This window comes from Furipterus horrens, unplaced genomic scaffold, assembly GCF_987537825.1.
Source record: "Furipterus horrens unplaced genomic scaffold, mFurHor1.1.pri manual_scaffold_9, whole genome shotgun sequence".
NCBI lineage: Eukaryota > Metazoa > Chordata > Mammalia > Chiroptera > Furipteridae > Furipterus > Furipterus horrens.
In genome coordinates this window covers 85,087,407-85,110,564 of record NW_028327179.1, presented here as the reverse complement: position 1 = coordinate 85,110,564, position 23,158 = coordinate 85,087,407, and the positions used below count along the sequence as shown (strand labels likewise).

The window sequence follows — 23,158 nt, the reverse complement described above, 5'->3', positions numbered from 1 at the left end:
CGGCCCAGCCCCATACTTGGGGGAGCTCGTGGGCGGGGCCGTCTGGCTGCCACGTCCTGGCTCCTAGTGCGTTAGTAGGTCTCTACATCGCTTCTTGGATTACCTTGCTAGTTGTCTTCATGCCCAGAAGCGCGTAGTGCTGAATTAATCCCACTGTATTGTGGATGAAAAAGGGGCCACATACTAAACGTGAGGAGCTCAGGGAAGGCAGGCCTTGGAAACTCAGAGACCCAAAGTAACCACATAGCATGTCTGAACACAGAAATTCCTAACCGAAGGGTGGTCATGTCCTAGGCCTGTAGCTTCCTTGATAAAGGTCAGTGTTTACCTGCATCTAAGATAACATACCTTTGAAATGTCAGGATAATCTTTTCCTGACGCCATCAATGCGCAACTGTGGGCACCGGAGCAGGAGACCACAGAAGCCCCTCATTGTTATCTCCCCCCCCCCATAGCATCACTATGTGTTGTAAACGTTAATTATGAACTATTCTGTATTCACCAATGTAAAAGACGTATGAGTTTTTCCATCTTGTCTTTTATCCAATCCCAGAGATTTCCTAGTTTTGCTCTCTCCCATCTCCCTAATTTACCACCAAGGGATTTCGTGTAACCCTCCTAACATCTCCTTTGATTGTAATGTATAAAACGAGTTGTAAAACTGCCATTCTCCAGGGCATTTTCTCAATCCATTTATATTTTGCTTCCCAGCAATTGTCATTAGTTTGGCTCAAATTTATAAAAATTCTCTACAGGTTTGAACATTTCATACATCAACAGTATCAGTCACTAACTGTATTGAACAACCCCAACTTCTTCCCCTTTAGCATTACCTCTATGATGGGGTAGCAGGCTCAGTACTCTGGCTCCAGTGTATATTTCCACTTTATTTCCCATCCCTCCCTCTCACATATCTTGCTTTCTGGCGACCATCATGCTCCTTAACAGCCCACCCTTTCATCTCTCTATGGTCTTTCATCATCAAGTTACTGCCTGTGCCTGGAATAAGTGCACTTTCCAGATTCTTTGTGAATTGCCTTGTGAATGCCAATAGAAGTCCTGGTTCATAGACATCGTGATTCAGATGTTAGCTCCAGAAGCTTTTCCTAACCTCATTAGGCGCACAGGAAGTCCTCCTTTGTCTTCATAGCTCTATGTATCTTCAGTACAGTTTGTAAAATTTCAGTATAAAATGCTGCTTATCCAAATGTCCTTCTTCAGACTAAGCTCCACGGTAGAGCTCTGCCTTATTCATTTTTGTATCTACATTTCTGAGCTTATATCTTAAGTAATATTAAGAGAACAGATTGCATGTCCCTCTGATTAAGAGAAACGGAAAATTATTCAGTTATTTTCATGTCATAAAATTAAAACAAATATTAAATGAGGGCTACTATGTTTACAACACAAATGGAATATAAACCTACTGTGTTCTTAGCACATAAAGCCTCTGTACTTTGAGATCCAGTTGAGACAAGTAGTATGCTCATGTAGGAGTTAAATACAAGGTAAGTTCATTTATTTTTAAGCATGGAGATGAGAGGTTGACAACTAAAGCTTCTAGAATTCAAAGGAGGGGCAGAAATCCTTGGTGGTAGCCAGAAAGGGCTAAGAACGTCTGACTCAGGCTAGACTAATGAAATTCTCAATGAACTATTCAACAAGAGTAATAACAGGAACGAAGGCAAGTAGGGGGTAAATAGTCAGGCCAGGTAGGAGATGGATGTTAAAAAAACAAAACAAAACAAAACAAACAAAAGGCGGGGGAGAGCCCTGAAGGAAAAGCACAGATGGATAATATTTTTTCTAAATTTTTATTGTTGACAGTATTACAGATGCCACCATCTCCCCCTCCCCCACTTTATCCACTTCCACCCAGTCCTTGCACTCATTTCCCTCTGGCCATCACCACACTGTTGTCTGTGTCTGTGAGTTATGCATGTATGTTCTTTGGCTAATCCCTTTGCCTTCTTTCTAGATGGTAAATTTATACAGATAATGAAAGGTCTTAACAATCTGAGGAATCTGAGGTTGAAGGCAATAAGAATTGTGAGTCTGAAGGTTTCTAAGCTTATGTCTATGGGGGAATTTTTTTTTTAAATTAATAACTTTTTATTTAAGGAATTTTATGTTTTGAGTCCTTCCACTGCCTTAATTCCTCCCGAGTTTGAACCTTAATCCCTTTTGCTTAATCTAGTTGCCATGTCAGTCAGCCCACAATTCTTTTAGTTGGGCTTCTTTAGTCTCCACTTGAATGTGGACATACGTCAAAAATTCCCTACCTATAATCATTGGGACCCAATTTCTTCAAGCAATGTACCTTAGGGCCCACTAAACTTGAGTAAGTTCAAATCATATTCACTCCTAAGCTATCACTCCTTAGAATAGTACAGACCTTTGAGATACACAAAAACCAAAGTAAAAATAGATTATAGAGTCTTTCATAGTTTTAGCAGTTCTGTCTTATAGTTCCTTCCCACAGATCTAACACATAGTTCTGTGAATAAAGGAAGCAACATATTTACTCAATGAGACATTTTCAACAACGTGGGTCTACAGAAAAGCTCCATCAGGATAGACCTCAACTAGAAACTGTCTTTTAAAATATTTTAGTTATTAATTTTTAGAGAGAGGGGAGCAGAGGGAGAAAGATTAATGTGAGAGAGAAACATCAACAGGTTGCCTCTCACACACCCCCAACTGGGGACCTGTCCTGCAACCCAGGCATGTACCCTGAACAGAAATCAAACCAGCAGCCTTTTGGTTCACAAGTCAATGCTCAATTCACTGAGCCACACCAGTCAGGGACAGAAAACTATTTTAAAAATGCCTCTTTGAAGTCAGGAACTGTGCTAGGTGAATCCAAACCTCACAGCCTTAAAGCAACTTCAGCCTAGTGGAAGAGTCACCATCTTGGAAGTGTCCTAGAGAATAAGGTAGTGGCACTCTGCCAAAGATGGGGCCCTCCAACCCTGGTATTCCCTGTAGATAAAAGCCTGGCCTAGCCAGAGCAATGAAAATGGAGAATAACACTATATACAAGAAAAAATATTCAAGTGGGAATAACAGATTCTGGACTTACTGACTGCTTGGATGAAAAAAAAAAAAGCACTCAAAAAATGTAAAATTTTAATCATAAGAAACTGGGAGAATGAGCAAAGTGAGTGGAAACTGAGGGAAATAATGAGTTAAGTTCAAGATATGGTAAGTAGAAGGTGATAGCCGAATATCTCAAAAGAAAGAACCAGGAATTCAATTGGTAGTGGAAGCTGAGAGTGAGAAAAGACCCCAGAGAACCCTGAGCAGCCCCACCTCGGCCGGCTGCTGGCCTAGTTACCATCACACCCAGGGAGGAGCCTCCGCTGCTGCAGCTGGCCCCAGTCACTATTACTGCAACCGTGCAGACACCAAGCCAGGCACATCAGCCATGCCTGCCAGTGGGGACAAGAAGGTCATCAAAAATGAAGGTTTTTCCTGGCTGCTGTGGCTCACTGGATTGAGCGTCGGCCTGCGAGCCTAGTGTCACTGGTTTGATTCCCAGTCAGGGCACATGACTAGGTTGCACATGGGGGCGCAAGTGAGAGGCAACCACACAGTGATGTTTCTCTCCCTCTTTCTCCTTTCCCCTCTCTCTAAAAAATATATAAATAAATAAACAAACAAATAAATAAATTATTTTAAAAAATGAACGTTTGGGGAATAGTAAAATAGTTCAATGTAAGAAATGGATTTCATCAACAGAAATGACATCAAGGAAGATGTATTTGTCCTCCAGACTGTCATAAAGAAGAATAATCCCAGGACGTACCTTTGCAGGTAGGAGATGGAGAGACTGTGGAGTCTGATGTTGTTCAAGTAGAAGAGGGTGCAGAAGCAGCAAATGTTATAGGCCCTGGTGGAGTTTCAGTGCAAGGCAGGAAATACATGTACAGCAGACCATAACCATTATAGACCAGTAGTCCCCAACCTTTTTGGCACCAGTGTCATGGAAGATCATTTTTTCCATTGACCAGGCAGGGTAGGTGAAGGATGGATTCAGGATGATTCAAGAGCATTACATTCAAGCTCACCTCCTGCTGTGCAGCCTGGTACCAGCCCAAGGACCAGAGGTTGGGGACCCTAGTTATAGACACTGTCCAGTTTTCAGGGACCCTTCACATGATTACTAGCAGAATTACTAAAATAGAGTGGGGAAAAGAATGAGGGATCGGAGAGTTCTCCTGAAGGCCAGGCGCAACAGCGCCGGTACTATTGCAGATGACAGTTCCCACCTTACTACATGGGGAGACCCTGTGGAAATCAACCACAGTTTTCCAACCCTCCTGTGCAGAAAGAAGTGATGATGGGTGCTGAAACCAGGGTGCAGGAGAACAAGGCAAACCAGTGAGACAGAATATATATAGGGGCTACAGACCATGATTTCACAGTGGCCCTCCTCTCCAAAGACAGCAGAGAGAAAACAGCAATGAAGAAGATAAGGAAAATCAAGGAGATGAGACTCAAGGTCAGCAGTTACCTTCTCAGCAGCCACCTCAATGCCAGTAGCACCACAACTTCAATTACTGATGCAGATGCCCGCAAAAATCTTAAACCACAAGATGGCAAAGAGACAAGCAGCCAATCCACCAGCTGGAATTCAGCAGGGCAGCGCTGAGTAAATGCCAGTTCACCATCTCTACCATCATTGGGTTTAGTCATCCAAGAAGAAGAAATGAGTATTAAATGTCAGCAGTAAGAAATAACAAAAGACTGGAGCTGAAGACCTTAATTGCTTGTTTTTTGCCTGTTGACCAGATAACTAGAACAATCTGCATTATCTTTGCAGCATGAGTTTTTTTATTATTTTTACCTAAAGATGTCCCTTTTTGGTAATGACAAATGTGCTGGTTTTTTTTTTTTAAGCTGGGTTTTCCTTAATACACATTTAAAGGGTTTTAAATTGTTTCATATCTGGTCAAGCTGCAATTTTTAAGAACCTCATTTTGAATTTGTAGTAATAGTTTACAACTTGATTTTTTTCAAAAAATTCAACAAACTGTAAGAACCTGTTAATAAAGTTCTTAAATGAAAGGAAGAAAGAAAGAAATGAACCAGGAAGCTGGAGGAGACACCTAGAAGGATCATTGGCCAGGGGCAGCTGATGAAGCCATGAGAACAAATGAGCTTTCTGATGAGAGAAAAGCAAATTAAGCCTCTTGGGGGACCAGAATTAAAAGGCAGGTGGAGGAGGAAAAGGACTCGAGTGGCTGATACACATAAGAGATGTCACTTCAATTGCACCCAAGGCCTTGTAGCCCTGGGTTCTGCCCCTGAGAATACTAAAGGACTGTTTGTGGCAGGCAGAACGATGTCAACTTCAAAAGGCTGACGTCTTTCTTTAAGCATCCCAACTCTGCTCATGTGGTGCTTCTAAACATTCACTCCACAAATTGAGCCTATTGTTTCCTGTGTGCCAGACACTGTTCTAGGCACTGGGGATACAGCAGTGAACAAAATGGACTAAACTCTCTCATGGTGCTTCTATCCTGGTATGCAGCCAATAAACAAAACTAAAAAAGCAAAAAATATACAATAAAAGGTGTTAATAGGTGCTGTGGAATAAAATAAGGCAGGAGGAGAAAAGGGACTATCTGGAGTGGTGTTGCGACCTTAGAAAGGGTGGAAGGCTAATGATGACGACTGTGAGTGAACATCAGAAGATAATGAACATTCCAGGAATGGGAACAGCAAAGGCAAAGGCCCTGAGCTGAAGCATGTTTGGAATATCTGAGGAGCAGCAGGAAGCCAAAGGAGAGGTTATGTAACATTAGGTCAGAGAGTAGTAGCAGGTATGGAGTCAGGAGAAGAGGAAGATTGTATAGGGCCTCGAGGCCATTATAAGACTTTGGTTCGTACTATGAGTAAGATGGTTTGGAAGAAATTGGCTAACTGTTTACAAAACTGTTTCCTCTTCATCTCCTGTGAATGTGGCCAGACTACATTTCCTAGCCTCCCTTTCACTGTGGCCACAACACTGAGTGCTGGCCAAAGGAAGAGAGGCAGAAGTGATGTCCTCTACTTCCAGTACTGGCTCTACAAGCCTGCCATGTGTGAGTCTTCAAATTCCTTCTCTTTCTATGGCCACTCTGGAAGCCATGTAGTGCTGATGGCAGAGTCACAAGATGGAAGGAACCCAGGTTCCTGTTAAACAGCCACTCAATGGACAGGAACACCCTTTTAGACTTCACAAGTGAGAAATGAATTTCTATTGGTTATTTTATGCCATTGATACTGTGGGGTTTATCTCTTACATAGCCAACATTACCTTAATACAGATAGGAAGCCATCAAACTTTTGAGAAGTGACATGATATAAGATTTTTAAAGGGTCACATTAGGTGGAAGAGGTTCAGTATAGAAACAAGGAGCCCACTTACGAGGCTTTTGCAATAACGGGGTAATGATGAAGATGGCTTGGTTCAGGGTGGTAGCAGTGGAAATAGTGAAAAGAATCAGCTTCTGAATACATTTTGAAAGTACTTAAAAGGATTTCCTTACTTCCAGCCAAGATGGAGGCGTAGACAGACATGCTGCGTCTCCCTCCACAACTAAGAAGGAATACAACTACCGCAAAACTAGAAACAACCAGAAGTTCCAGAAAATCAAACTACATGGAAGTCCAGCAAACAAAGATATGAAGAAGAAATACTTATCCAGACAGGTAGGAGGGGCAGAGAGGACGCAGTGTGGTGGCAGCAGCAGCGGGCCAGCAGAAAGAGCAGTCCCACGTTTTAAAAATTCAGGAGGGACACCTGGGGAGCATTCCAAACTCCTCACTGGACTTCACAGCTCACGGTCCCAGCACTAGGGAAAATCAAGCCTCATTGCTTCTGACTGTGCAAACCAGGGGATGTTGGGGTGGAGGCAGAAACTGCCAGTCTCAGCAGAGTCCGCTTGTTTAAAGGGACCCCACATCCTAGAACATCTGGAGACCCACCCACTCTCGGAACGACAGCCAGGGCACCAGCTAGAGGGGTGCTGGTCCGGTGCGGAAGTGGGAGAGGTGCCTGGAAAAGGGGAGAGTGCTGGGCAGGAGGCATTGTTCCCTCTCGGACCCCTCCCCCACATACAGCGCCACAACGTGGTGAAACAGGTCGCCCTGTACTGATGAATCCCTAAGGCTCGGCCCTTACAACGTAACAGGAGTGACAGCTCTACCTGGGATGCAGAGGCAAACAAACACAGAGGCCTGTCAGAATGAGGAGACAGAAAAGTAGGGCCCAAAAGGGGGAACGGACCAAGGTTCCAGTGAGAGAACTAAGCAATGAGGAGATAGCCAACCTAACAAATGAAGAATTCAAAACACTGGTGATAAAGATGCTCACAGCCTTGACAGATATACTTGAGTACAGCAAACACTTAAGGGAAGAAGTGAAGGCTATGCTAAGTGAAACAAAGGAAAATCCACACAAAACCAATGGTGAAGGGAAGAAAACCAGGGTTCAAGTCAATATTTTGGAGCATAAGGAAGAAAAAAAAAGGCAACCAGTGCAGAATGAGGAAGCAAGAATTGAAAAAAATGAGGAAAACTTCCCAAATTTTGTGAAGGAGATGGACGTACAGGTCCGGGAAGCACGGAGGGTTTCAGGTGAGCTGGACCCAGAGGGGACCACACCAGGACGCATCATGACTGAGATGCCAAAGGTGAAAGATAAAGACAGAGTCCTGGGGGCAGCAAGAGAGAGGTGAAGAGTTGCCTACATGGGGATGCCTATAGGACTATCAGCTGATTTCTCAGAGGACACTTTGCAGGCAGGAAGGGACTGGCAAGCAGTATTCAGTTGTGATGAAAAGCAACCTACAACCAAGATTACTCTATCCAGCAAAACTATCATTTGGAATGGAAGGGCAGATGAAGTGTTTCCCAGACAAGGCAAAGCTAAAGGAGCTCATCATCACCAAGCCATTATTATACGAAATGTCAAAGGGACTTATTAAAAAATGAAGATCAAAACTATGAATACTAAAATGACAACAAACTCACAACTATCAACATCTGAATCTAAAAAATAAAAACAAAATTCAACTAAGCAAACCAGAATAGGAACAGAATCATAGGTATGGAGATCATTTGAAGGGTTATCAGCTGGGAGTGGGGAGGGGGAGAAATGGGGAAATGGTGCAAGGATTAAGAAGCATAATTGGTTGGTACAAAATAGACAGGAGGGTGTTAAGAATAATATAGAAAAGGGTGAAACCAAAGAACTTACATGCACGACCCATGGGCATGAACTATGGGCAGTGGGATTGCTGGAGGGAAGGGGGATACTGGGCAAGGAGAGCAAAGGGGAAAAAATTGGAACTACTGTAACAACATAATCAATAAAATATACTTAAAAAAAAAAAACGATTTCCTGCTGCATTAGAAAAGGGGTGGAGACAACAGTAGGAATTAAGAATGACTCCAAGCTTTTGACTAGAAAACCAAGATGGAGAAAACTTCAGGGGGAGCAAGTTTTGAAGGATATTGAGAGATTAGTTTTAGATATATTGAGATGCCTATCAGACATTCAAATGGAGATTTCAAGTAGGCAGCTGGATATGTATCCCTGGAGTTTGCAGTGGTCTGAATTAGAGATACAAACCCTCACACACCTTGCCTGACTACCTCCTGCAGGAACCTTTGTGCAGCCTCAAGCCTTGACCTCTGTCTGGAACACCAGGACCAGGTTAGCAAGTCCAAGTTGGGGAATGGACTGAGGAAAAAGGTCCTAACTTGAATCAGAAAAGAGGGACTAATAAGACAAACTGGCAAAAAGGGAAATGGAGAGGCCATTGGCTGGAACTCATATCTGGCTTCTCATACCTGTCCAGAGTAGTCTGAGCAGAGAAGAAAACACATTTCTTTTTTGGTATATGGCCTTACTTTCGAGCTTTAAATTAGATAAATAGAAGCTTAGTGAGCCATCTCCCAGAGGTGTAATTCTTCCCTTGTTCTCTCCAGCTTCTCTCCCAAGTCTCTTCTGTTTCCTTCTCTCACCACCTCTCCGTATCTCCCTTCTTCTCCGGCTTCTCCTCTCCACCTTGCTCTCTTCCAGCTCTCTTCTGGTCCAGCTTCCCTTTCCTTCCCTCTCTCTATCTCTCGGTCTTGTTCCTTCAGAGAGCATGTCTTCTTGTGCCTGCCTGGTGGCAGAATGGAGGTGAGGTGGGCTGTGGGGATGTGCGGTGGTGAGATCATGAAGTTTTGTGCTGGAATAATGCTTCTCATCTGGAAGCCATGCTCCCAAATGGGTCTCCAAGGAAAGGCTATGGTCTCAGTGTGAGATGATTCTAGTTTTTCCTTCGTTGAGGCTTTCCCCCTCTCTCCCTCAGGAAGTTGAATGCTGCAGAGTGATGCTGGTGAGGGCTGCTTAGATTCTCCCCAGTGTGAAAGGGTGGCTCAAATAGAATTTCCTGTTTAATTTGGTGGAGAAAAATATTTGATTAGATCTCACTTTCCCAAAAAGCTCTCCTGTGAGCACATAGATACTTGTGTTAATTTTTAAAATGGTCAATTATGAATAACACGTATCTTACAAGAGTTAGTAGTTCATTAATAATATTTTACTTTAGAAAACACAGACGAATCAGCCTGTCTCTGGTCAGACAGAGGCAGATAGGAAGTAGTTAATAAGTGTTTGTTAAATGAATACATGGATGGATGAACCTTGAAGCATGGAGCGATAAGGGCTGGGCCCAGGGAAGTTAGACTCCCACCCCACCCCACCCCTCCTGGCCTAGCTCCTCCTCACTTCCTGTAGCAGATGGTTGGGGCTCCCCAAGAGCTCTGGAAAGGAGAAGGGAGAGCCAGCTGCCCACCTCCTCACAGGAAGCACCCATGGAAACTGCAGAGGCAGCCCTCACGCCTCCACCCAGCACAGAGAAAGCAGCTCTGGCGACAACAGTGTTATCTTAGTCTCTGTCCTCTCAGAGCCACTTTGTAGGGACTCCCAAGGGCCTCTGGGGGCTCCTGAGGTGCCACACTCAGGGTTTCACTCACCACAGTTGGAGGAAGAGAACAGGGCAGGGGGGAAAGGGCTAGGTGGTTGTGGCTGGCACCCCCAACTCCCCACCTCTCAGCCTCCAGGAAGCATGCTCAGGACCCTAGGATCTCAGCCCACGCCTCAGGCCACACTCCACATCTATCCCATGGAAGCAGCTAGGCTAACCCCGTGACTGTACCTACGAACAAGGACAGTTGCGGCCTTGTGGAGGCTGCCAACGTGCTGAGGAGTGAGAGGGGCTGCGGCCCAGAGGGGTTCTCTCTTTCCCACTCTCCGCACGTGAAGGACTCCCTCCAACTGAGGTCATGGGTGCAAGGGATGCTGTCTTCACAGGAAACATTTTTCTCTGGGTCAAAAAAAAAGAGAATTCATTTCTTTGTACTCTAATTCACAGAGCACGCTCACAGGTTATGGCCAACATTCATGGGGTGCTTATTATGGGTCAGGCACCATTGCGAACAACTCCATGCATTAATGCTTATTTAATCCTCACAACAACCCCAAGGGGTCAGCGCTGCCATAGTCCCATGTTATGGATGAGCAATGTGAGGCCCAGCAAGGTCAAGTTACTTACCTGTGGTCACATGATGAGAAGGCAGAGCCAGGATTCAAGGTCAGGCAGCCAGGCTCCAGAGCCCATGTTTTTTACCACTACATCGTGCGAACAAGGCAATGCCAGTAAAAGGAGGTAACCACTGTGGCTTAGAGAGGTTAACTGAGTGAATTTGCCCTCTGCCAGCTGAACTAGCAATGGCCTTGAACCCAGATGGCCTTTAGCCAGAGCCTGTTTTTGGTCCGCTTGGCTTTAGCTACTCAAAGGATGGCTTGCAGCCCAGCAGCTTTGGCATCACCAGGGAGCACGTTAGAAATGCAGTTTCCAGGAAACAGTTTGTAATCTATATGAATGTCTATCCACTGTGCTATACCCCTAAAACTAATACAAGATAGTGTTGAATGCAAAATATAATAAAAACATTTAAAAGAAATGCAGTTTCAGGTTTACCCATAGCCAATGAATCAGATTTTGCATTTTAACAAGACCTCGGTCTGCACATTCAACTTGGGAGAGCACTTCAATAGGTCACACCAACTGCTGAGTTAAAAGGTTTAGCCACACAGGTAAACTTTGGGATGCTGGTTTTTCCAAATCTCTCTCTCTCTCTCTCTGTCTGTCTCTGTCTCTCTGTTTCTCTCTCTCCATCCAAAAGTTCCAAGAGGCTGAGGTGTGACTGTCCTAACTGAAAGTACAGTGCTTAGCCCATATGGAAGACAAGGGATTCCTCAGCTCAAAGGAAAGAGAAGAGTCTTGAGGACATCCCAGGATGATTAATTGAAATTAGCCTAAGGCCCTGACCAGTGTGACTCAGTTGGTTGGGCATCATCCCACAAAGTGAAAGGTCGCTGGTTCAAATCCCAGTCAGGACATATGCCTGGGTTGCGGATTTGGTCCCTGGTCCGAGTACATACAAGAGGCAACCTATCGATGTTTCTTTCTCTCTCTTTGTCTCTCCCTTCCCCTCTCTCTAAAAATAAGTAAATAAAATATTTTAAAAAAGAGAGAAAGAAAGAAATCAGCCTAGAGACATCTTGGGAGTGGTTCCTGTGACACCAGATATCCCGTGACTGAAATTAGAGCTGAAATTCTCTGAAGTGCCAAAATATATATGAAATATTCTTTATTTCTGTTTTTCTCAGCCCTAACCTCAAAGGGTATGGTGTGTGTGTGTGTGTATGTGTGTGTGTGTGTATGCGTGTATGAGATTGAATGTATGTGTAAAAACAGAAATAAATCACCATTTTTTTTTCAGTCATGTAACATAAGAAAACATTCACAGACTTGGAGAAAACGTGGGCCAGCTTCAGCTCCACTCGCCATTTAGAACAGGAGCTGGGAACTGGCAGCCTCCAGGCCGGATTTGGCCTGCAGATATGTTTTGTTTGCCCACTACTATGCTTTAACTTTCTTATGGGTGGGGGAATATGTCACATAGAGATCCAGATTTTTTGGCTTCTCTTGAAAAATCAGAGTATCTGGCAACACCAAGTCTGTGTTCTAGCATGGAAACAATTAACTGAAGCCTTAATTGAAACCTTCACTTTCTCATTGCCACTGTCCCCCCCGCCCCCATTCCCTCTGTCTTCTCAATGCTGAAACCAAGCGTCAGCCCAGCTGTTGCTTTACTTATTAATAGAGTTGAGAGAAAAGTCAACCATTTCTTAGATCCATAACATGTAGATTCTTAACCCATTTATACCACCTACGGACAGTTGAGTTTATAATCCTGATTTGGACAAAAAGTTGACAGAGCTCCCCTGGGATCTACATACTCCCCTAAATACTTAAATATAACATGAAATCCCGGCTGCCTCCTGAGCCAATTTGGAGGAATAATTTATTAGTGGTGTGGTGCACAGATATTTACTGAGCTCCAATCAGGTTCCCAGCCTAGTGCTTGCCACTGTGGAGAATTCAGAGGCATGAAAAAAGCTTCATTATTGGTTGAAGAAACAACATTGAAACCTATGGAACAATTAGAGGATAATGTAAGAGAGGTTATGATCAAGGAAAGATTCACCCAGGCAGAAAGGTGCTGTGAGGCATACCTGGAAGGGCAGGAAGGATTTAGACTGGAGATTTAGGGGAAGGGTGCAGAGGGAGGATGAATAAAACACTGGGAAGAATAGCCAAGGTGTGACTAGAGCAGAAGTTTGGGGCCGGAGAAGGAGATTAGGTAGAGGGTACCTAACTAAGGAGGAGAAAGTGACCGGGTAAGATGAATAAGAGAGGGGAAGTTAATTTAGAGTCATGCATGCCAAAATGAGTGGATTTGGGGTAAACCGAAACCTGGAAATAAACAGAATCGGCTGCTGTTTCCAGAATGTGTCATGCTCTCTCACACAGACCCTGTCTCTTCCCAGAATGCCCTGACTCATCCGCTTCAGCCCACCCACTTGTCCTCATCCTTTGTGAGTTGGCTCAGACCCTAGGCCTCCTGGACAGCTTCCTGGGAGGAAAGAGACACTCCCATCTTTGTGCCCCGTGGCATCTCAGGCATGAACTTTGAATGCTGCTTGGAAGAAGAGGTTTTGTAATTTGGGGATTTACCCATCTGACTCCACTAAATTATAAATTCCTTGAAGGGGGTACTGTGTCTCTCCTCATTGGGATTCCAAAGCCTTCAACAGTGTTTGGCACTTGCCAAGTGCTCAGTGCATGTTTCTGAATGAGCAAATGAGTGAATGAAGAAGAAGATTGTTGCAGTAGTCCAGGCAAGAGGTAGGTGATAAGGTGGACTAGGGCAGGGTCTGTGGGGGTAGAAATGAAGTAAAGGTATAGAAAACACTTCAAAGACAGAAAATGGTAAGCTTTGGTGCCAAATGGACTATGGTGGCCAAAGAGTCTAAAGGAACCCAAACTAAAGTATTAAACGACATCATGGCGGAAAAGTTGGGATTGGGAGCTGGAGGGGAATCTCCTTCCTGTACTTCCAGAGCAGAATATTCTCTGAGACATGAGTGCCCTGTACCCTCTGTTTACCTGAGTTGTCCTTTTTGGTCTCTGTCTTTTTGCTGCTCCTGGAACTCCAGCCATTTCAGGATCAAGGAAATGAAGGTCAAAAGGGAAAAAATAGAGAATGAAATTCTCATTGTAACTCTTGTTTCTAGTTATGTATTTCCCGACACAAAGTTTTAGAGGCAGATATAAATCTGAAAAAGGCCTGCTGTGGCTCTACTGGGTAGGTGTGACATATATTCAAATGCCAGAAGGAAAACTGGGGAAGGGGGAGATGGGATGGGCTGGGGTGATGGGGAGCAGAACCCATGCTGCTGATTCTGCTGAGGAGGAGTGGCCATGGCTCACTCTGTTCACTCCTGTCTCTCAGCCATGCATTTATTTGCTCTAAGTTGCATATTATTGCCAACATGCAAAAACTGATATAATTGCAACCAGACTTGAGCCAGCCTGGAAGAGGAGAAAAGTCATCACTCAGGCCTTCATTCTGGGGAATTGAAGAGAAGACCCTAACTGTCTGTACAAAGCAATTGTTGAGTAAAAATTAACTTTCCCCTGCTTCTCACATCCTCCTGATCTGTTTTGTACGTGACAGCCCAAACTGGGTTGCCATAGCTTCCTGGCTGGTCTTGGCACCTGCTCTCCCTCTCTTCATATCAGTTGTGACTGCAACAGCCAGCAAGACCTTTTCAACATGTAAGTTGGATCATGTCACTTTCCAGTTAAAAATGGTGCTGAGGCCTTTATTACACTTAAAGTCTGAATTCATTTGCATGGCTTTCCAGGTTCTGCCCGATTTGATCCCTGCTCACTTCAACTAATGTCCTTCCATGACCACCCTGCTGCCCATACTGGTCTTCCTTCCCTTTGTCTAAACTCACCTCACTTCTTCCTCAGGGTGGAGCCTCAGTCCTACATGCATTTGTTCCCTTAATCTGTGCAGCGTTCTACACCTCGATCTGGCTAGTGCCCATTTCTCCTTTGGGCTTTAGTCTCCTTCAGCCTTCTGGAAATATTCAAAGCTCTCTGTGCCAGAGATGACCAATAGGCCCCCCAGGATTCTACCTTCTTTTCCCTAGGGGCAAGCATCTAAATCTGTGTTGGGCACGGCCTTCCTTGCAGCTAGGTGTGGTCATGTGACTGAATGGTGGCCAATGAACATAAAGAGAAGCCATTCTTCAAATAGTAATTTTAAAAATTTAATTTTTTTAACATTTTGAGACAAAAAGTTACTTCAACACATCTCCTTGTACTATTGGAGTCCAGCACTCAAGCAGTATGACATCTTTTCCAGAAATGTTTTAATTTCAGATTTCTATGGGATATGCAGAGTGATGACCCTGGTATAAGTTCTTTAACAGTGGGCAACTAACACGTTTTTTTCTTGTGTTAATACTTTTCTACTTCCAGCCCAAGGCAGACTTAATAATACAAGTTAGTATTTATTAAGAGTTGGCTTAAATCTGCCATTATATCTGCTGAGGAGTGTGTCAAGTACTCCACGCTTTTGAGCTCACTTAATCCCGACAATATTGGGTGAGGTTGGAACTATCATAATATCAATCGTATAGACCTGAAAACTGAGGCACGGAAGAGTCAAACAATATGCCCACGAGCTCACAGTCAGAGCAGCGAGTTGGGGCCAGTACTATGTGAGTCCTTACTCACTAGGAGAGATGGTCTTCGCTGACTTTATTGGTTTTCAGCTTACTAACAGCAGTCCAAAAGAAGCCTTTCTCTTTGTTCTGTCCCTGAATTGCTGGTCCCTGTTGTGACACAAATCTCTTCTTTGATACTTCACTTTTCTGGTGATATTTGCAATTTCTTCCTGTTCTCCCTTTTCTTTAAAACCACAAATCAAGTTCACCAGGACCCTGGATCCCACTTAATGTTTGCTCTCTGGTTGTGGTCCCCAGTAGTTTAAGTACTCTCAAATCCTGTCTCCCTCACACCAACCAGTCTCAAGACTCAAACCCTAAGTCGTCTATAGTATTCCCTCACTTATCGCGGATATTATGTTCCAGACACTCCCTCAAAGTAGGAAACTTACATTTATTCTACACTCTTAAACCTACATAACTTTAACAACATACATATACAGTACTGCAAAATCCCATGATATAGTGAAAAACCCGTGATAAATAATTAAATATAATATTTTTAAAAATCCCATGATACAGTGAGGCTGTGATACTTGAACCATGATATAGCAAGGGACTACTGTACATACAGGGCCATTTCTCAGGCATGTGAAGTCCAAGCAGGAGCCAGACCAGTAGGTCAAGGAACCGGAGGAGTAGACCAAGTTTTAAACAACGTTTTGTTTATTTCTCTGTAGGACTAGGACCTGGATTAGAAATTAAGTTTAACTTTTCCACCTGTGTTACTAGATTGTTCTTATTATTTGAGAGTTACTTTTCATTTTTCATAAAATTCCTCCTCTGGAGTCAAGCCTACTAGGCTTGCTACGTGGAAAAGGAGAGTAAGGCAAAGAGAACTGGGAAAATGTTGTCCTGAGTCAGGGATAACACTGGGTCCTGAGTGGCAGTATTTCATGTCCTTCCCTGTGCTCATGAACCAAGTTACTTGGATTTTGGATCTCATAGGCTAGACTATCTGGGCTGCAGGAAGGAAAGTCAGGCTGGCCTGATATAAGTCATGTACCTGAACCGGTTGTGCTGGTGCAAATCAGCAAAAATTTGAGCGAGAGCCTCGCTCTCTCCCTTGGCCATCAGCTGCAAGAGGCTCTTGCTGGGCTGGGAGGCTTGGAGTTTCTCTTGTACTAACTAGATGGAGAAAAAAAAAACAAAGCCAGGTTGTTAAGACCTAAGGGTTTCTATATTTTCTTAATAACATTGTCCAGACTCGAAAGTGCCAGAAGTCAAACTCTTCCAGTGAGTGGCTGTATCAGAGGTTCAGAGAGGCAATTTTGAGGCCATATCAGCTTACCCCCCCCCCCGTACTGTTATAAATATTCTGTGGTGCCCTAATGATAAGATTCTCATTAAATAATTTAGTAGATAACCTATTCTTACTAATGTTATCAAATAGCCATTCATATAGACTTTAATAAAGCTTATGCTGCTTGGTTCTATATTTAAATATAGGGAAAACCAATATTTATTGTAGACATTTAATGAATGTTTAAAAAATTAACCTAAGAAAAATCCTATATTGAGCTGCTTAAAAAATTTTTTAAAATTTATTTTTAGAGAGAGGGGGAGGGAGAAAGAGAGGGAGCGAGACATCAAGAGCTCATACACACCCCCAGCCAGGGACCTGGCCCATAACCCAGGCACGTGCCCTGAATGGGAATCAAACCAGCAACCCTGAGTTCAAAGGCTGGTGTTCAATCCACTGAGCAACACCAGCCAGGGCTGAGCTGCTTTTTACATCTAGCTAAAATTGCTTTCTTTCCTATTGCCTGTGGTACCCCAAAGGTGCTCCAGAAGGACAAGCTGCTCATATTCATTCATTCATTCACTCATTCATTCTTTACTAAATGTCAACTATTTGCCAGGCACTGGGGACAGAGCAGTGAAGAAGACAGATAAAAAAGTCTCTGCATTCATGGAGTCTATGTTGTAGTTCAACATAGATAACACTCTAAGAGGCAGAAAGGCCCAGATGGCTTCACTGGTGAAGCCTATTAAATACTTAAAGAAGTAGTAATACTAATTCTTCATAAACTCAGAAAATAGAGGAAGAGGAAACACCAAATCATCCAATGAAGCTAGTATTACCCTAATACCAAAGGCAGGATATCATAAGAAAACTAAAGACCAATATTTCTAATTAACATAGATGAGACATCCTTAACAAAATACTTGAAAATCAAATCATGTATACATACACACCATGATCAAGTGGAATTTATGTCAGGAACACAAGATTGATTTAATATCTAAAAGTCAATTAACGTAATACACTATACTGATAGAATAAAGGGTAAACTACGTGACCATTTCAATAGATGCAGGAAAAAAATTCTACAAAATTCAATACTTACTTATGATCAAAAAAATTCTCCATAAACAAAGAATAAAAGGGAAGTCCCTCAACCTGATAAAGGGCATCTACAAAAATCCCCCAGTTAGCATCATACTGCTTTTGCCACTTCTATTAAACATTGTACTAAAGGTTCTAGTTAAGGCAGTGGGTGATAAACAAACAAATGTATTTGAATTGGAAATGAAGTAAAATTGTCTTTTATTTGCAGATGACATGTATACACACACACACACACACACACAATCCCAAGTGACCCACGAAAAGTACTATATCTAATAAACAAGACTAACATATAAAAATCAGTTGTATTTCTATATACTAATGAATGATGCAAATGTGAAATTATGAAAACACAATTTTATTCAAAGTAGTATCAACAAAATAAAATACTTAGGAATCAATTTAACAAAAGAAGTCCAGAACTTGTATATTGAAAACTATAAAAACATTCTAAGAAAAATTAAAGAAGATTGAAATAAATGGAAAGACATTCCATATTCATGTATTGAAAGACTCAGTATTATCAAGATGGCAATTCTCTTCTAATTGATGTATAAATTCAACATGTCCTTGTCAAAATCCCAGCAGCCTATTTTAAGGAAGTTGAAAAACTGATCCTAAAATTTATATGGAAATGCAAAGGATCTAGAATAGTCAAAATAATTTGAAAAAGAACAAAATTGGAAGATTTACAACAATCAGTTTTAAAGCTTACTATAAAGCTACATTAACCAAGACACTGTGGTATTAGCACAAGAATAGGCAAACAGATCAATGAAACAGAATTGAAAATACAGAAATATCTTTATATTTACTGTCAATTGATTTTTGACAAAAGTGCCAACAATTCAGTAGTGGAAAGGATGGTTTTTTCAACAAATGGTGCTGGGAAAATTGTAAATCCACATGTGAAAACAAAAAATACTTAGACCCTTACCTCACACCATACACAAATGGTAACACAAAATGGATCATAGATTTAAATGTAAGAACTAAATCTATAAAACTTATAGAAAAAAACACAGGGTAAAATATTTGTGACTTTGGGTTGAACAAAGAAGTCTTAGCTACAACATCAAAAGCCAGATCTATAAAAGAAAAAAGAAATTGATAAATTGCACTTCACCAAAATTAAAAACTTTTGCTCCAAAAGGACATCATTAAGAAAATAAAAGACAATTCAAACACTGGGAAAAAATATTTGCAAGTCATATATTTGATAAAGGACTTGTATCCATAATATACAAGAAATTATAGCAACTCAATAAGAAGACAAAACTCAACTTAAAAATGGTTTTTTTAACAAAAGATTTAAATAGCATTTCACCAAAGAAGATATATTAATGACTAATAAGCCCATGAAAAGTTGCTTAACATCATTAGCCATTGAGGAAATCCAAAATAAAATCATTACATATCCACTAGAATGACTTTAATAAAAAAGATAAACAATGCCAACGTTGGTGAAAATGTGGAGAAACTGAAAACCTCAGGCACTGTTGGTAGGAATGTAAAAGGGTGCAGTCACTTTGGAAAAGTTGCCCAGTTTCTCTACAATTTAACATATGACTCAGCAGTTTTATTCCTTGGACTCTAACCATGACAAATGAAAACTATGTTTACACAAAAACTTGTACACAACTGTCCGGAGGAGCATTATTCATAATAACCCCAAACTGGAAACAATCCAAATGTTCCTCAACTGATGAATGGATAAATAAAATATGGCATATCTATACCATACAATATCCTTTGGCAATTAAAAAAAATAAATTATTGATAGTCTGTGACTCTGCCACAGAGTTGGCCCCATGCTGTGACATGGATGAACCTGAAAAAATTAGAGAGTGAAAGAAGCCAGAAACAAAAGACTAATATATATTGTAGGATTTTGTTTATATGAAATGTCTAAGAAATCTGAATTTATAGAAACTAAAAACAGATCATTTGTAACAGGGAATGACTGCAAATGGGCACAAAAGAATTTTTTAGAGTAACGGAAATGTTCTAAAACTGGATTGTGATGATGCCTGCATAACTCTATGCATTAACTGAAAGTGTTGAACTGTGCACTTACAATGAGTGAATTTTAGAGTTGGTTGTATAATATATCTCAATAAAAGGCAGGGATCGCTTTCACAGGATGCTCATATACCAGCTCACCTAGCCCTACTGCTCAGCTGTGCCTTGGCTGGAGGTGGCAATGGTGCCCACTTACCTTAGAGTCTCCTGAGGGGCTGCAGCTATTCTTGGGTACCAGAGAGTGACTGATGAGAATCCTAGGGTCTTTGGTGATGATGGACAGGCCCTGCTGCAGAATTTGTATGAGTCGGATCCAGAAGTAGAAGACAATCTCAGGATGATCAGTGTGGAGTCTCAGGTAGTAGATCTTCTCTGTAACTGTCCTCAACTGCAGGATGCGTTGAAGCTGGTCACAGACTTGAAGCTCCACTAATTTCAATGGGAGAATCCTGAAGGCAGGAGGGAAGACACACATTGACAACCCCATTGCTTCTGATCCAACCAAGTCTGTGTTAAAATGAGGAGTGTCTCCTTCAAGACTGAGGTTTCTGGAGGTAGGAGAGAGAGAGTGCTTAGCAAAATAGGGCTCAAACTTTAGGGAGATCGTATCCACCTGGAGAGCTTGCTTAAAACGCAGACATCTGAAGATACCTCTCAGTCAGTAGGTTGGGGGTGTGTCCCCGGAATCTGCACTTTAACCTCCAATTATCCTGCCATGCTTTTCAGGCTGGCATCCCAGGATCCCGCTTGAGAGAGACAGCCCAGGAGTAAGGTAGCTGGGGTCAAAGGGTTTTTCAATTTCCTTCTTGATAGCAGAAAGGGATCTACCCTCCTCCACCACAAAGCGAGCCCCACTGTCCAGCTTGTCCAGTCACTGACCCTACGGCCTCATACTCTTTCCAAAGGAGCCAAGGCTCAGGGAGCTGTCTTTGGGTCGAATAGTATCATCTGGGGCTGGGCTGTGCTTGCTACAGGCAACACCAGAACATAACGGAGATGGTCATCACCGAGGCAACACGGAGAAAGGAAAGGTTTACTTGGATTTCTGCGAATATCTAGCTTCTTGAATATCCTACAGATCACTTGAAGAGGCTCAAACATTAAAAAGGGCTGTTTCATCTTAGACAGGGATGGTGTTACTATATGTCACAGTTCTAATGACACTTAGTTCCACTCATTTTACTGGTAAGAAAACTGAGATGCAGCAAGTAATTTATGATTCAAAGATTTTGAGTCTCTTCAGCTGTATGCCAAGGACTAGAACCTACAGCTCCCAATCTATGCTCCACCTGCCAGATCTCACTGCTCCCTTGCCCCTGGGCAGAGAGCTTTTCCAAGAATTCAGTGGGGTGAGTGCAGTGAGAAGAAAGACGACCACGTAGATTAGCCCCTCATTCCTGTCCACATAATGTCTTTACCAGACCAAGATGCTTCAGCGTGCCCACTGTCTTAGGTTTCTGTTGTCTAAAAAAATAAAATCAACATCACTGCTGATGACTTCTCTGCTTTCTCCCACCTTGAGTTTAGTCACAGAGCAGCCTTGGCTCTGGGTCCACCCCTCCTCCTGCTCATTCCCGCTGGTGTTGCTTACCTCTTCAGGATGATTTTTGGGGGCGTGGATGGTCGGTTCCATGTCTGCCTCTGCCCCTGGCGCCATTGGACACTGGCCATGAGGAGGATGTTGGGAAGGGGCAGACAGGGCACAGAGGAGGTCACCCCGAGGGCCGTGGTGTAGGAGGCCTTGTAGATGTCAATCCAGTTCCTGCCCTTTCTGACCTGCAAAGCAGCCCCGTGGGCACAGCCTGAGCATTTGGCAGAAGCAGCAGTGTGTTCCAGCTGAGAGTTTCTCAATTTTGGCAATATTTAATTGTGGGCAGGATAACTCTCTGTTTGTGGAGGGGGCTGTCCCATGTACTGTAGGCCATTTAGCAGCATCCTCAGCCTCTACCAACTAGATATGCCAGGAGCAATCTATCCCACCTCCACCCTGCCCAAGTTGTGACAACCAAAAATGTCTTCGGACATTGCCAAATGCTCCTTGGTTTTGAACATTTACTTACTTACTTATTTAGAGGGGAAGGGAGGGAGAAAGAGAGGGAGAGAAACATCGATCAGTTGCCTCTCATACATGCCCTGACCAGGGGTTGAACCCACAACCTAGGCATGTGTCCTGACCCAGAATTAAGTAACACCCAACACCAACTGAGCCACACTGGGCAGTGCCAATGGTCCCCAGTTTTGGAAGGCAAATCATCGCTAGGTGAGAACCACTGTCTTTACCTATATAGGTTAAACAACTGTGACAGTATCCACACCACCTACTACTAGCAACTGCCTACAATAAATACATATAATCCAGGAGTTCCCTGGCATGTGTCACATTTCTGTGAACCCTCCCTAGACTGTTTCCTGGCTTTTTTTTGGGAAAACATCTTTTAGCTCTTCTTTGAGGGGCCCCAGGATCTCCTGCACCTTCCCTGGGCTGTAAGGTTTCTTGCAACTCCCAAGTTCTCTGCAGAGAGCCCAGGCTAGGAAGCAGAAATGCACTGAGTGCTCCTGTACCAAGGCCTTTGCACCCCGTGTTTGCATATAACCCTCATGTCAGCCCAGCCCCTTTCACATTAGAGGACAACTGGGATTCAGGGTGCCCACAGCACTTGCACAGTGATGCCTCCTGACAAGAAAGCACTAGGCTGCACTCTGAGCCCAGGTCTCTCTGGGGGCCCAGTTCTCTCTGGGGGTCCAGTTTCTGGTCTCTCATCAATCAGCATTTCTGTTCCAAACCCTCGAAGAGCATCTTGCTTCACTCTCTCTTTGATCATCTGCTTTGGGCTGATATCCTGGAGGGGGAACAAATTGGGGGAATTCGGATACCAAACTGTCTACTCAGAGCAGAGAACACCTGGCCTCTCTCTCCAGCAGTGACAGCTGTCTGTAGGAGAGCCCTGTCTGGGGCCCTGCAAAGTCAGGGTCAAGAGCGGGTGGTCTTGAGTTCCAGGCTAACTGACTTCTCCTTGTCTCAGCTTTTGCTCCACTCCAATTTCAAGGATACACTCTCCTGGTCACATCTTGGGAACAGGTTTAGAAGAATCAGGGGTGTGATTCTGGGGACTCCAGAGTACCTGGACAAAGTTGCTTTCAAACATCACAGAGTCAGGATACAGGTTGAATTCTGGAGAATGAACCATCTGGCAGAGCAGTCCCTCCTCCACACCCAGGCTGACTCCAGGGTTTGGTTCTTTATCCACAGGCAAGAGGCCCCTGAATTTGTCCCAGGTATTCAGGGAAGGGGAAGTTGAATAGGATCTTTTGACTTTTACTGTCTTTGATTTCCACCAAGTCTTTCTAGGTGGAACTGATGACATTTCCACACATGCTCAGGGGCTTGCTGCACATTTGTCGTGGGATCTCTCTCTGCCTCTCTCACCTTGGGCAGTTGGCCAAGGCCTGGGATCTCCAATCAGCTCACAATGATGAATGGATGACATCATGAAAAACCAGGGCAAGCCTGCAGGCAAGGGAAATGTGGAGGAGCCTCCCTTTTCCTCCAGAGTGCTTTGCTGGCTGATTGGTGCCCTGACATTCTCCAG

At 43.2% G+C, this 23,158-nt stretch overlaps 1 protein-coding gene, 1 non-coding gene and 1 pseudogene across 2 annotated transcripts; 1 reads left to right on the top strand and 2 right to left on the bottom strand.

Moving 5' to 3' along the window:
- Positions 1–2,456: 2,456 nt before the first annotated feature.
- LOC150002095 (small nucleolar RNA SNORA18) lies at positions 2,457–2,586 on the bottom strand. The gene has a single exon (XR_016513226.1). It is a non-coding gene; the product is annotated as a small nucleolar RNA SNORA18 (small nucleolar RNA).
- A 565-nt stretch (positions 2,587–3,151) lies between these two features.
- Positions 3,152–4,658, top strand: LOC150002094 (Y-box-binding protein 1-like; annotated as a pseudogene).
- A 3,971-nt stretch (positions 4,659–8,629) lies between these two features.
- On the bottom strand, positions 8,630–22,933 carry GARIN1B (golgi associated RAB2 interactor 1B). The gene is made up of 7 exons (XM_090286791.1): positions 22,691–22,933; positions 21,160–21,344; positions 19,765–20,017; positions 16,200–16,321; positions 13,560–13,597; positions 10,200–10,367; positions 8,630–9,431 (listed from the first exon to the last, which is right to left on the bottom strand). Exons 1-7 carry the CDS (start codon positions 22,931–22,933, stop codon positions 9,418–9,420), a joined length of 1,023 nt encoding a protein of 340 aa, XP_090142917.1. The 3' UTR covers positions 8,630–9,417.
- Positions 22,934–23,158: the final 225 nt, after the last annotated feature.

What these genes read in the sequence shown, in the direction of transcription:
- GARIN1B (XM_090286791.1), bottom strand. Translation starts at nt 22,933, where the DNA reads ATGTCATCAGTTCCACCTAGAAAGACTTGGTGGAAATCAAAGACAGTA. An exon ending in GCCCCTCAGGAGACTCTAAG is followed by an intron (nt 16,322 to 19,764) that starts GTAAGTGGGCAC and finishes TTCTCCATCTAG; the next exon opens with TTAGTACAAGAGAAACTCCA. An exon ending in GACCAAAAAGGACAACTCAG is followed by an intron (nt 10,368 to 13,559) that starts GTAAACAGAGGG and finishes TTTTTGACCCAG; the next exon opens with AGAAAAATGTTTCCTGTGAA.